General features: G+C 40.8%; 1 protein-coding gene across 1 annotated transcript; it reads left to right on the top strand.

Annotated features, from left to right (window-relative positions):
* Positions 1-4,751: 4,751 nt before the first annotated feature.
* map9 (microtubule-associated protein 9) lies at positions 4,752-13,528 on the top strand. Its single transcript, XM_079999194.1, has 13 exons — positions 4,752-4,857; positions 4,951-5,041; positions 7,226-7,684; positions 8,418-8,635; positions 8,767-8,878; positions 8,963-9,036; positions 9,340-9,407; positions 9,515-9,668; positions 10,274-10,363; positions 10,449-10,610; positions 10,706-10,851; positions 11,722-11,857; positions 12,839-13,528. The coding sequence occupies exons 1-13, from the start codon at positions 4,786-4,788 to the stop codon at positions 12,956-12,958; spliced, it is 1,902 nt and encodes a 633-aa protein (XP_079855320.1). The 5' UTR covers positions 4,752-4,785; the 3' UTR covers positions 12,959-13,528.
* Positions 13,529-13,795: the final 267 nt, after the last annotated feature.

Raw genomic sequence — 13,795 nt, 5'->3', positions numbered from 1 at the left:
TGTTTTACAACGCCAAAGAGGTTTTGCCTCTTTGGCGTTTGGTGTTTGGCGTTTGGCGATTTTACGTTTCTTGGATGGTGGATCATAACTACAGCCCTGCTGCATCCAGCCAGCCAGCCATCCATCCATCCATCCATCCATCCATCCTACCTGGGCTGGCACGCATGACAGCCTTGCATTGCCCAGACGAAAATCAACTGATGCCCCAGAAAAGTCATTTCTGAGTTTTGTATTATTTTATAATTTAAGCTGTTGCCCTCTCTGTTTATCCTAAATGATAATACAAAGTACACATTGATGACAGAGTAAGTATAGACGTATAACCATGTTTTCCGCTATTGCATAACATGGGTGACTGACAGGGGTACTGATGCTGAAATAATTACCCTACATAGAGTATGCTTCACTTAATAATAGTATTCGGAGCAGGACCAGGGGCGCACTCAATGTATACAACAGTTTAAGTGGCATTAAAATGCCTTGAATGTACCAAAACCACTGCCACCACTATGACTACGACTAGGCCTACGATTAACACTAACACACATACAAATGACATTGTATTTAATTAATAACATACATTAAACATTACATTATACATTAAATAATAATACAAATGATGATAATGAACACACACACACACACAGACACAAACACACACACACACACACACACACACACACACACACACACACACACACACACACACAAGAAAACAGAATAGCTGATTAATAATAATGTAATACTGGCAAAACATTATACCCCCCCGCCCCCCATTACAACTTATAGGAATGATGCTGATTTGTATTTAAAGAGCCCCAGTTGATGAATAGTGGGACGGCCAGGCTTATCTTTGATTTGATGCAGCCTTTCAGTATGGAAATGCTCCAGTTTTCCTTAGTTTGTTTTCATTTTTTGTGTACAGTATATTTGGGTGATGAATGCCAAATTTGTCTGGATGTTGTGTATTCTAATTTTGTTTGTTCTGCTCATTCGCATATGTGCTGTAATTTCCTGTTTGTTAATGTAAATATTTAATAAATATAAATATTAAAATATATATATATATATTTTTTTTAAATATATATATATATATATGTTTATATACACACATTTTATCCTGTGTATACTGTAGATGTGTTCATTATACAGAGCATGCGCATTGCTTAACCAGGAAGTCTTCCTCGAGTACCTCGTTTCCCTAGGTTACCGTCAACAACGGGCTGACGCTGACTTTGATGGCGCAGCAGCCTACGTCATGAGCTAGCGAGCTAAAATGAGTAGCCGAAAACACTTTTATCGCGTAATCCTGAAAAACTAGAAAAGACGAAAAGACGAAAGCCAGTGAAGCTTTAGGGCTTTCTTCTAGTTTGTGCCGAAGCTTCGGGGCATTGAAAAGGGAAAACACAGCGACACCTGGTGGTCAGCAGGAGTCACAGCAGCCCCTTAACGTGGAAATGCAGACGGAGCTCTGGTACTTATGTTCACATTAAAAAGCTGTAAGAAGGCCTCGTGTTTTCATGTTGATCGTCGTGATATTCGTGTTCAAATATAAAAGTGCTTCAATAAATCTATATATTTGAAACTATGTCGATATGCTCCAATAAAAGGTTTACATGTTTATAGACATGTTAAGTTTTTTGTTTCATTGAAAGCAAACAGCCTGAAAGCAGCATGTGACGACTGCTTCTACAGGGTAGTACAGGCCCTATCAACACTCTGCTTTATGTATTCTTCACAATTTCACAATTAACATTCATGTGATAATCATAATCAGTCATAATCATTGCTCAGCCAGTGTGATCATCATCATAACCAGTGGGAAATAATAATCAGTGGAACATAAATGTGAAATGGTTCAAAGAAAAAGGGGTAACGAATCATCAGGGGTTTTTTTTCGGGGTTATACAATTTTGTTTATACAGGTTTTTATTCAGAAAAAGTATTTGGGAAGAGTGTGGATAGAGTGCCTCATGATCTATCCTATATCTTTATACTTTATCTGTCTATTATACTATATTAATATATATACACACACACACACACACACACACACACACACACACACAACATTGAAACCACCACCAATAACCACTAATATCATGTAGCTCTCCCTCGTGCCGCCAAAACAGCTATGACCCATCAAAGTGCTCCACAAGACCTCTGAAGGTGTCCTGTGGTATCTGGCACCAAGTTGTCAGCAGCAGATGCTTTAAGTCCTGTAAGTTGTAAGGTGGAGGCCCCATGGATCGGGCTTGTTGTTCCAGCACATCCCACAGATGCTCCATTGGATCGGACCCTAACCCCGGCCACCCACATGATGTAGAAGGAACCGTGATTCATCAGACCAGGCCACCTTCTTCCATTGCTCCATGGTCCAGTTCTGACACTCAGGTGTCCATTTTAGACGCTTTTGGTGGTGGACAGGGGTCAGCATGGGCACTCTGATCAGTCTCATACACAGCAAGCTGGATGCACTCTGTGTTCACCTTTCTATCATAGCAGCTTGAACATTTTTACCAATTTGTGTAGCTACAGTAGCTCTTCTGTGGGATCGGACCAGATAGGCTAGACTTTGCTCCCCATGTACATCAATGAGCCTTGGGCGCCCATGACCCTGTTGCTCGTTCACCAGTTGTCCTTCCTTGCACCACTTTTGGTAGTGGCACTAACCACTGCATACCGGGAACACCCCACAAGACCTGTCGTTTTGGAGATGCTCTGACACAGTCGTCTAGCCATCACAATTTGACCCTTGTCAAAGTCGCTCAGATCCTTACGCTTGCCCATTTTTCCTGCTTCCAACACATCAACTTCAAGAACCGACTGTTCACTTGCTGCCTTATTATATCCCACACCTTGACAGGTGCCATTGTAATGTTGTGGCTGATGTGTGTGTGTGTGTGTGTGTGTGTGTGTGTGTGTGTGTGTGTGTGTGTGTGTGTGTGTGTGTGTGTGTGTGTATAAATATATACTGTATATGTGTGTATATATACTGTATATATATATATATATATATATACACAGGCACTCCTCACTTAACGACCGAGTTCCGTTCCTACGACCAGGTCGTTAAGTAAGGACCCGTCTGTGGCACCGAGACTAAGACTGAGAATGGTAATGAGATGAGATGCTTGACGCTGAGACAATGTGCCCGCAGTTGTCGGACAGCCGGTTGTAAGTTCGAACGGTCCTTAAATAGGTAGGTCATTAAGCAAGGAGTACCTGTATTTCCTTACTCCAATTTAAATGTTTGACCCAATTAACATGATTGTGCGTGGTTTCAGTGTGTTCAGCAGACACACCCCCAGCAGGAACTGCCTTTTTTTTTCCACAATTTTGAAACCTCATTTTATACACTTACCGATTTTTTTAATCATTCAAATGTTAACACACACACATATATATATATATATATATATATATATGTATATATGTATGCTATATATATGTATATATGTATGCTGCCTGAGGTGGTAAAGACGCTATATATATATATATATATATATATGAGGAAATTCCGGGTCTCGGTGAGGATCCTCAAGTCCTTCTACTGTGGAGCGGTGGAGAGCATCCTGACAACAGTGGCAACACCACTGTCTGGTTTGGGAACTGTACTGTTCAGGACAGGAGGGCCCTGCAGAGGGTGGTGCATTCAGCTGAACATACCACTGGAACTACCCTCCCCCCCTTGCAGGAGTTATACACCAGGAGGTGTAGTAGCAGAGCCTGCAGGATCATGAAGGATCCTCAACACCCCAACAACGGACTGTTCCAGCTGCTGCAGTCAGGCAAGCGCCTCCGCAGTCACACAGCGAGAACAGAGAGACTGAGACAGAGTTTTTTCCCGCAAGCCATAAGAACTGTCAATGCTGACTTCACCAGGGGTCCTCACTGAGCCACACACATAGGCTCCACTACCTTACTGTACTGTGTGTAGGATACTGTACCGCATACTGTGTCACTGTTCAGGGTTGTTCGGTGTTACCGTATTGCTGCGCCGTACTGTTGTATACTGTGCTGTATTATCCCACAAACACTACCTCACTTTATTCACATGCCACTTTAATGCACATATCTGTATTTACATAATTGCCTATCCCATATACATGTCTATCCCATATACGTAAGCCTATTCCCTTTATCTTTTCCATTTTATTTTATTTTATTCTATATATTTTTTATTTCATTCTATAAGTATTCGACTTACTGTATTACGTTTTAGGAATCAGTTAGTTGGTCTTGTAGAAAGCAATTTTCTTAGGTAGCTACTGTGTTCTGTCTAGGACATATTGTCTGTAATCACCGGGTGCGTCGCGTTACATTTCACTGCATATATGTATGAAAGTATGTATATGTATGTGACGAATAAACCTCTTGAATCTTGAATCTTGAATATATATATATATATTTAAATATATTAAGAATACAAGTAAAAATAAAAATAGACAGCTAATTTTATACAGATATAGCCATAGTCTTTATCTTTATCATTCTTATGCTGACATGTGCACGTTCTTCCGTTAACATCTGGTTCGGTGCTTATCCCTCTCGTCTTCCGGGACAGCGCCGCGCAACCTTTCAAATGGAGCGCACTACTTCCGGTCAGTGACGTCACCATCACGTGGTAGTCCTAATTCGCTCCAAGCCCCGCCCCGAAGCGCCGAGCCGACGCCGTGCGCTTCGCTACGGCGAAACACACGCACCGCGAGCGAGCGTCGGCGTCTCCCGCCCGTCGTTTATCTGTTTATTTGTTTGCATCTGTTTATTTTGTCCATTTTCGACATGACAGAAAACGAGCGTACGACGCTGGCTTATTCTAAAAGCCCGAAGGCGTCCAAGAGAACTACTTTTCAGGTGGGTTTGTGCGGCATTATAGCGGAATATAAACGCCGCTTAACTGTCCGCAGTGCGAGGTCTCTCATCGCTGCTCCATCGCTGTCCCTCCAGGACGAGCTCCAAACGGCGGTCTCTGCCCGAGCAAGCAGATGGAACACCCACCGGGACTCCTCTCCCGATGACTGCGATGAGAAAGACAACGGTAAGTTCACGTCGCAATGTGGTGTGGTGCCTGGTGCCATAGCCTGGTTACGCCGCATACTAAAGCATAATAGATGGCCTACACGGTGAACTGTAGACGCTGTAATAATTAATATTAACATTGTAATAGTTTAATAATAACATTGTTATAATTTGGTCCTCATCCATTACCCATGTCCGTGTTATTGTATAGTCCCTATTCATCCTAATCCTGCACAATATATATACAAATATCCCAATTACATTTATACCCACAGCTTATACCTTTAACCGTACTGCCACCAGTCACAGCCTCTTATATCTATCCTGGACATCGAATACAGAATAGTATATTCTGTGTATATATATATATATATATATATATATATATATATATATATATATATACAGGTACTCCTCACTTAACGACTGCGTTATTTTCCTTGGACCTGGTCGTTAAGTGAATTGGTCTATAAGCGAGGACCCGTATTATTTCACGGTAAGGGGGCGTGGCCAGTGCGAACGCTAGTGTAGTAAATACTGAAAGACTGTGGGAACGAAACTGAGAACGGTGATGAGTAGTATACTATATAGTATATACAATGTATATAGTATATATAGGGTGATGTGCAGTGAGATGCTTGACGGTGAGATGCTGCGCACACACGCCCTGGTATTGTACGGAGCATACAATACAGACTGGTCAGAGAGAGAAGTCGGAACAGTCGTTAAACAGGTAGGTCGTTATGTGAGGAGTCCCTGTATACACATAAAAGCAAAAATACACATGTTCTGAGGTTGTCACACCATAGAAAAATGTGTATTAACCACCCAGCCAAATTTGAATGGTTAAAGTCTCCTAGTCTTTAATCAGAATCAGAAATACTTTAAAATTAAGATTTGAAGATTTAAAATTAATTAATTTAAAATTAAGGTTTCAAAATTGTGGGGGAAAAAAAGGCAGTTCCCTCTGTTCTGAGACGCTGGGGCAGTGTCCGCTGAAGACACTGAAACCACGGCCAATCATGTTAGTCGTGTTTACCGTTTACATTGGGGTAACTTCCATGTTTATATGTTCTGCTGAACCCAGTCCTGTGTCTAGTTTCTTACCTCAAAGCGTCGCTGTCTGGCTGCGGGACACCTCGCTCTCCGCTGTCCCCTGCTGGCTCCTCCGCAGGCCCGGTCGGCACTCCGCGGCCTGCTAGCATGCAGCTAATGCTAACGTGACCAAACCAAGGTGCGGTCTAACCAACAGGACGGTTCTTTTTTAATCCAGGCGTCTGTGGGATGATAGTTCACAGTCACCCTGAAGACGCCTTTTACTCCAGGTGTTTATTCCCAAAACAGCGTTTTATCCCAAACCCCAGGCTGTTAGCTTGGCTTATCACTACTGACGCTCCGATTCCAACCTGGTGTTTATATAGTGTTAACCTTGTATATGTCACCTGGTCACGATTTATTCCCGCCCAAAAAACCCGGACCAGAAAAATGGTGAGAAACAGTCTCACAGTCGAACTCCACAATTCAGTACTACATCGTTCAGTCTTTTCACATGTTTTTGGCAATTACTGTCTAACGTGTAAAATATGTTTAGGAACAAATCCCTGAATTCACTTCATAGGAACTTCACGCTTTTTTTTATGCTATACTTTATGATATACTTACACCAATCCTTATCAAGACAAATTCCTTATAAATGAAAATGTACTTGACCAAACAGATTCTGATACATAGTCCAGATTACTCCTTCGAGTGTCATTGTTGTCATTGCCTTTTTGGGTGTACTATTATACTGTATAACCGTAGTTGGTGGTTCAAGCAAGAATATAAATCCCTGTATTGAGCCATTGCAACACACAGCTCCCCAAGGAACAGCTTTTCACCCGGGTGTGACCTGTGTCCATCTAACTTTTATTGTAACTTTGATATAAAAGGCAATACCGTTGCTGAGTATTTTAAAGCTGTTTTGTAAAGCATTCTAAGCAGATAACACAATATGGTTATTGACTAGGTTTAGCCTTTTAAACCATAGATTACAATACTCAGATCTGTAGACAATCATATGGAACTATTATATGGAGCTATCTGTTTATCTGAAAGAGCTTGAATTTCATTTCCGTTCAGATGAAAGAAAGGTGGAAACACTGGACTTGTTTTGCTCCGCATCATTTAGTTACCTGACCGATTCTTCTCTGCATTTTTTAAGACAAACTTCTGAAGTCAAGAAAAAAGAGGGTGGACGCATTCAAGTCGACGAGGAGCAAAGCCCAAATGAACGAATTCGATCTCTCCGACGACGAAGGCGGAGGCGGCGCGCGGAAGAGAGTGTCGTTCGTCAAAAGCCAAAGAGTCGCTCGCACCTCGCTGGGCACGCCACCAGACGGGCGCGGGAGCGGTTGCCCGCCCGCCTCGCCGGGCGGCGGCTCCCAGGACGAGGGCCACTCGCCCCCCTCACGGCCCGGGACCGGTTTCAACGACGCAGACACCGAGACTTCGGCGTCGGAGAGAAGTGCCGCGGATCCCGCACGTCCTCCGTCCTCCAGGGAACCTTCGAGGGAGACTGCGTCGCCGTCCGACGCGGGCGTGGTCGAGTCCCCTCGTCCGAGGGGGGATTCGGGTGATGGGGGAGGACGGAATCACAGTCAGAATGACTTTGTTCCACCAGGTACATTTACATATATACTAGGCATTTGTTCTGGTGACGTTTGGTGCGTTTCTCTACAGACAAAAAAAAACAAAAACAGCTCCTCTTCTCATCCTTCACACCGAACGCGTAATCGCATCCGACAGTCGGATCCTTCCCCTCGTGGTCGTCAGATGAACTGCGTCTGGGTTCCGCGTCAAAATGTTTGGGGGGAAATGGGAGAGCTTGTTTATGCCAGTACAACAGTGAGTTGTTTGCTCAGCTGGACACAATGAGAGCTTAAAACTCCCTCTATATGTGCAAAACACAATTCACTTATATAAAAACATATTTATTCATAGCGAATATGGTGACATCCAAGGTCAACGTTAATAACGTTTATAAAATAAAAATGAAAAAAAAAAAAAAGATCATAAAAATATATAAAATAGAATAAAAAAATAAAGTTTAAGTAAAAATATGTATACAAAGAGACAAAACATATTAAAAGATATACAAAAAGCAATACTCTGCAAAGAATAAATTATTGTTATGGATATATAGGGTATCAATTATAAATATGAATTATTACTACGTACTAACTACCTTATTACAGTATGTGCAGTCTAATATGAGGGGTTATTGCACCTGACATTAGATATTACATTTATGCAGGATATTTTATATAACGAGTATTAAGGCACAGATTCCATGCAGATGGACGTTGGGTTGGTTTTGGATCACACTTGAAATCCCTCTGCTCATTTTGGTTTAGGAGGTGGTGAACGGGAGCCACCCAGACCCAAGCCAAGGCAGAGGACCCTGGGTTTGACTTTTCGCGCGGGCGGGGACCACGCGGGGGACGCAGACTCTTCGCTGAGCCGCGCCCTGACGTCCTCTGTGTCCATTCCCCTCTCCGCCGAGACCACGGACACCAGAACCGCAGGCTCCTTATCTCCTGACAGGTTCACTGCCAAGGACTTTGGAGATATTGTGAGTCTCGTATTTTTTATGTTTTTGTTTTTATTTTTGTGTTTGTTTTTTTTTGTTTTTTGAGGGGGGGGGGTCTTTTTCAAAAAACAGATTTAAAAATGCTGATTTTATCATAATTATTTTGTCCATAGGGACCAGAAGAAGACCACGTGGTCCCAAATAACCTCAGTCAATCCTTCTCGTCTTCAAGAAGCGAGCAGCCCCACTCCCTCACAAAGTCTACAGTTAATTCTGAAATGAGAGGTAAAATAATCTGGACTCTTCTGCGACATTCTACCTTGCTGGACATTGTTTTCACTTCTGGTTCTGACACATTCTTAACCACAGATGACCTTAATTCCGATAACACCGACAGTAAAGCGCACGAGAAGAAATACTCCACATCATTCGAAGAATTTCAAGTAAGGCATTGAGCATTGGATTGTTTTAGTATTTTAAGAAAATGATCGGTCTCATATAAGGTATCTTCTTAATGACAGATCTAGATAGTCTGAATGGAGGCGCAATAAAGCTTTGCTAACTATCCATAACTGTTACTAGTGTGATATTTATTAGTTGATCACCAAATAGCATCCGTAGTTTGACTGGCAGCATATGTACAAGTATTTTATCCAAAGCTGCAGTTCCTAACTTCTTGAAAAAACACTTTTACATTCAATATAAAGCACTATTATTTTTTCTATTAAAGCTTGTTTTTCTTCCAGGAAAACTCAGAAGAACACGCAGACTCTGCTGGCCTTGGCCAAGTCAGTGACAAATCACTTGATACCAGGTATGCTCCAAATATTTAAGGACTAAATAATCACAGCCAACTGGTCGAATCAGATTCACCACCCCTTTGTTCTTGTTTTGGTTTTTTTGTTTGTTGGTTTTTCTCAGTTCCACCTCCAAGGGCTTCCACCGATCTCAGAGCGCGTGCTCCTCAAAAGTAGAGACCAAATACATGGGAACGCTGAAGGTTCTCGACTTGAAAGTTTCCCTAAAAGAGTCACAACTGGAAGGCGGCGACTCATTGAGGGCCGTGGTCTACCAGGTGAGAGGCACAAACTTTTAACCTAAAGGAGTGGGGTCATAAAGTGGGTTTTATTTGTCACAAACATCAAATGATGTTACAAAAAAATATATGGATTCTATGTATTATATTGAATATTGAATTTTTTTTTTTCCTCATCTTCGTTGAATCTTAATATTGTTTTGTATACTGCAGGATTGTACATTTAATTTTTGGACGTGATCTTTCAGTTTTTAGGTCTTTTTCATTTTTATATATTTTTAAAATGTTTTTTCTATTATTTTAAGTCATACAGTATCTGTTGTTTATTGTTAGGTTTAGTGTATATTAGCTGATTGTTACTGGGTACAGTTAATGGTTAGCTTTAAAATTTTCCATGTATTGCAATTTAATTTTTTCATATTTTTATTGTGTTGCTTTATTATTTTCCCTATTGTGTTGATGTGAGCTGTTGGGACAAAATCTATCTATCTATCTATCTCTCTATCTCTCTATCTCTCTATCTATCTATCTACGCATCTGTCTGTCTGTCTGTCTGTCTATCTATATAACCATCTCTCTTTGAATCTTCAAGGTGGGTTTTCTCACATGATGTCCGTTTCCCCTCTTTCCTTTGCAAACCATAGGAATGGCTGAGAAAGAAAAAGAAAAAGTTGAGGGAGAACTTGCAAGAGAAGAAGAAAGAAGAACTTTTGAAAGAGGAAAAAAAGAAAATGGTGAGGAAGGGAACATGGAGACAGAGTTGACAAACTTATTCCAAAGTTCTGTCGCTTGAATTCACATTGCTTTGCTTTTATTAAGGATGAGGCGTCCAAAAGGGAAAACGCAGTGGCGTCGTTCGAAGCTTGGAAGGGGAAAAAAACAGAAACCCTGAAAGAAAAAGCGAAGGAAAAACAAGCCATGATTGTAAAACAGGAAAGGGAGTTTGAAGAGAGGAAAGAAAAAGTGGAATCGGCTAAAAAGGTGGAGTTTATTCACCGGGTTGCTGATTGAATGACGGTGAAACAAGGGTGTGAGAACTGGGATGCTGAGTAATAATGGGATGAAAATGTTTACAGGTGTTTGAAAAATGGAAAAAGGAGCATGATGAACAGCTGAAAGAAAAGCACAGGAAACAAAGAGAAACCGAAAACAAACACAATCAGAAGAAACAGGAAAATGAAGTGGAACGAAAGATAAACAGCAAATATGCCTTTTCAGACTGGTGAGTCTATGGGTCTAGGCTGATGTTTATCATTTTTACTTTTGTATTTTTTACCCTTTTGTATGGATTAAAGTAGAATGATGTAACTCTTGGTATTTGGGATTTGGCAGCCCCATAGTTTCCGATGGCATTTGCACTTTTACACCAGTCGTAGAATTCCGGCCTGGCGTCCGAAAATAATATATTTTAACCTACAAATTTGAACCTTATCGGTCACTTTTCAATAACAGTTGTGTTACAAACTGAAATACAGTGTACACCTAGGTTACAGCTCCCCCTCGCACGGACCTCGCCGCTTCAGCGAGCACTCCACGGCTCCCCGGGAGCCTAGCGAGGGGCGGGGAGGTACGGGGCCCCCTGCTACCGCTGTACCAGATGTTTACATCACTGGCACAGGTAACAGATGTGCTCGGCCCGGCAGGTCGGCTCGCACTGCCGGGGAGGTGGAGCGACTACGTTTTGTATGAGCATTATTACTGGACGTTTTGACGTGTCTCTTTTCCCGCGGCTTCGTACCCAAACACCAAACACCAAAGTTACATAGTGCATAGTACATGGTGGGGATGAAAGAGGTGCCATTCTCCATATTACAAGTCAGTGTACTGTCAACATGATTCTGAAGCTGTTATTTTTAAGGCAAAAAAAAGTTAAATAGTGTTGCTTTAATTTTTAACACCCATTTTGACTCTCGCCTCTTTTTCTTTTGGTGGCGCATGAATCACTATAAAGTTGCTCTAAACTTCTCCATCTTGGGCTAATTATCAACATTTGTGCTGTTATATGTGAAGTTAATCTGTTAAAGCTCAGTAGTGGACTGAGATGCACAAATCACTTCTCATCTTGGCGTTTTCTTTCTTCACGACCATAAAGGTGTGAAACAAAGAAGGATATTATCGAGGAAAGGTTCACGACTGAACGCAAGAAAACCCAAATGAAGGCAGAGGAGGAAAGAGAGAAGAGAGAAGAGAGGGATAAGATGGCTTTGGAGACGTATGAAAGTTGGCTGGTAAGTAGCAGTACATGTGGCAGTTGCTATTGTAGATAGATGGATGAATATATTGAAATATATTTAATGATAATTAATAATAATAAATACTACTGTACATTACACTGTACACAATAGAATATGAGAAAAATATGATAAACAATAAAATGTATAAATGGGTAAAAAATAAGTGACCCAAAACAGAAATTAACCGGACAAATGTTGTAATATCTAATAACTTATGAAATAAAGCTACCGGTGAACCAGAAAGCTGAACCTGATGTAAAAAAATCAGGTTTACCTGATGGCAAAACATTAAATATAAGCCTAACAAATTAGCAGTTAGCATGCACCACTGTATCAACAAATTCACATTATGTAGTAGATAAAATAAAATATATAAATTATACTTTTGCCAGTTGTCACTACAGTACCACTCTTATCTACTATGGGGCTATACGTAGGAATCACTCATATTGTAATTTGGATTTTTTTTTTAATAACATCGGTAATAAAAAAACCAAACAATACAAATATGTTATATATGATTAATTAACTTGCAACAAAGAAAGCAGAAAGCAAGTTCACCCGGTGAATAATGAATAGCGTCAGTATTAATTCTATTATATAATTATAGAACCCAGAATCGCGATTGTGGCACAGCACCTCGAGGCCGCCTTTGCGAGCACCGTGTGTCGATTACGCACATTTGAGTATTTTTCGAGCTTATAGAGCTTGTGCGTAATCACTGGGTGTCATGACATTTCACTGCATATATGTACAACCGTATGTGTATGTATGTGACAAATAATCTCTTGAACTTGAACTTGAAAACCATTTCAGTCATGACATAAGAGGATAAAAAAAAAAGAGGGGGGGCTATCAGTTTGCAGCACTATTCATTTCATTAGTTTGACAAAAATACTGTATTTACAGAGGGGATCTGCTACTACTACTCATCTACTAACTCTAGAATCCTTCTGTCTATTAATTATTGGGCAGAGACGGAAGACTCGAGAGCAGCGGAGGCAGAGAGAAGAACGGCAGATACAGACGATCCTCCAAGACAGCCCACCGCCGCCCTGGAGCCCCCCCAACAAAACCGTACCTTTTGGAAAATAACACGGCCTCCCACAAATGAACTTAATGACCTCACTTGTTTCTTTAATTGTCCAAACTGTAGCTCTCATGGTGATGGTCATCTAATTGTTGTCATATTTATATATACTTTTATATATACCTTTTATACTTTTACACTGGTTTTTTTGGGGGGGGGGGATACACAACAAAGGATCATATTTATTTCAATGTTTTGAATGTCGATACTGAATGTACTGCAGGTTAATGCCGTCACGTGTGGATGACACTCGTTGGAGAGGCTGTACCTCGCACAGCACAGCACCTTTTTCTCCTAATTTGGCTTTAAGGTGGCAATGTTATGTTATTGTATCGCCTGGTAAAGAATTACGCCAAAGCCTCTTTTCTTATTTCAAGTCAAGTTGTTTCCACTGTGAATGTCATGTGAAAGAATGAATGAAGGAAGGAATGAATGGATGAATATCTGGGAAGCGCGTCATATACACCCAGAGACACTGCAGAAGACAGAAGTCAGTGGACAACACAAATACTGCATAACACATAGTTGCAGTAACGTGAATAAACTGCAAAACTATTTACAAGATAAAAATAGAAATAAAGACATGTAACAAAGTTGGCACCATTTATTTGTGTTCTTTGTGTTCTTTGTAAAATGTCTAAATTCCCTGGTTTTGTTCTTAGGTTCTCTAAACATCAAGGGCACAGACCGTGCTGTACAATCGGGTAAGAAATATATATATTTTTTTAAATATATTTGTTTTTCACTTTGATCTGCAAATTCCCAGTTACTTTTTTTTTCATAATTGAACAAAATGATATAAATGTTTTAGTCAAAAAGTAGAACACTAGCAGAAACACACA

This window comes from Zeus faber (genome assembly GCF_960531495.2).
Source record: "Zeus faber genome assembly, chromosome: 4".
In the NCBI taxonomy this organism is placed as follows: domain Eukaryota; kingdom Metazoa; phylum Chordata; class Actinopteri; order Zeiformes; family Zeidae; genus Zeus; species Zeus faber.
The sequence above is the reverse complement of the archived record's forward strand: the minus strand, read 5'-3'. Positions and strand labels throughout refer to the sequence as shown.

Coding starts and splice junctions, on each gene's coding strand:
- map9 (XM_079999194.1), top strand. CDS start 4,786: ATGACAGAAAACGAGCGTACGACGCTGGCTTATTCTAAAAGCCCGAAG. Junction 7,685..8,417: donor GAATGACTTTGTTCCACCAG/GTACATTTACAT, acceptor ATTTTGGTTTAG/GAGGTGGTGAACGGGAGCCA. Junction 8,636..8,766: donor CCAAGGACTTTGGAGATATT/GTGAGTCTCGTA, acceptor TTTTGTCCATAG/GGACCAGAAGAAGACCACGT.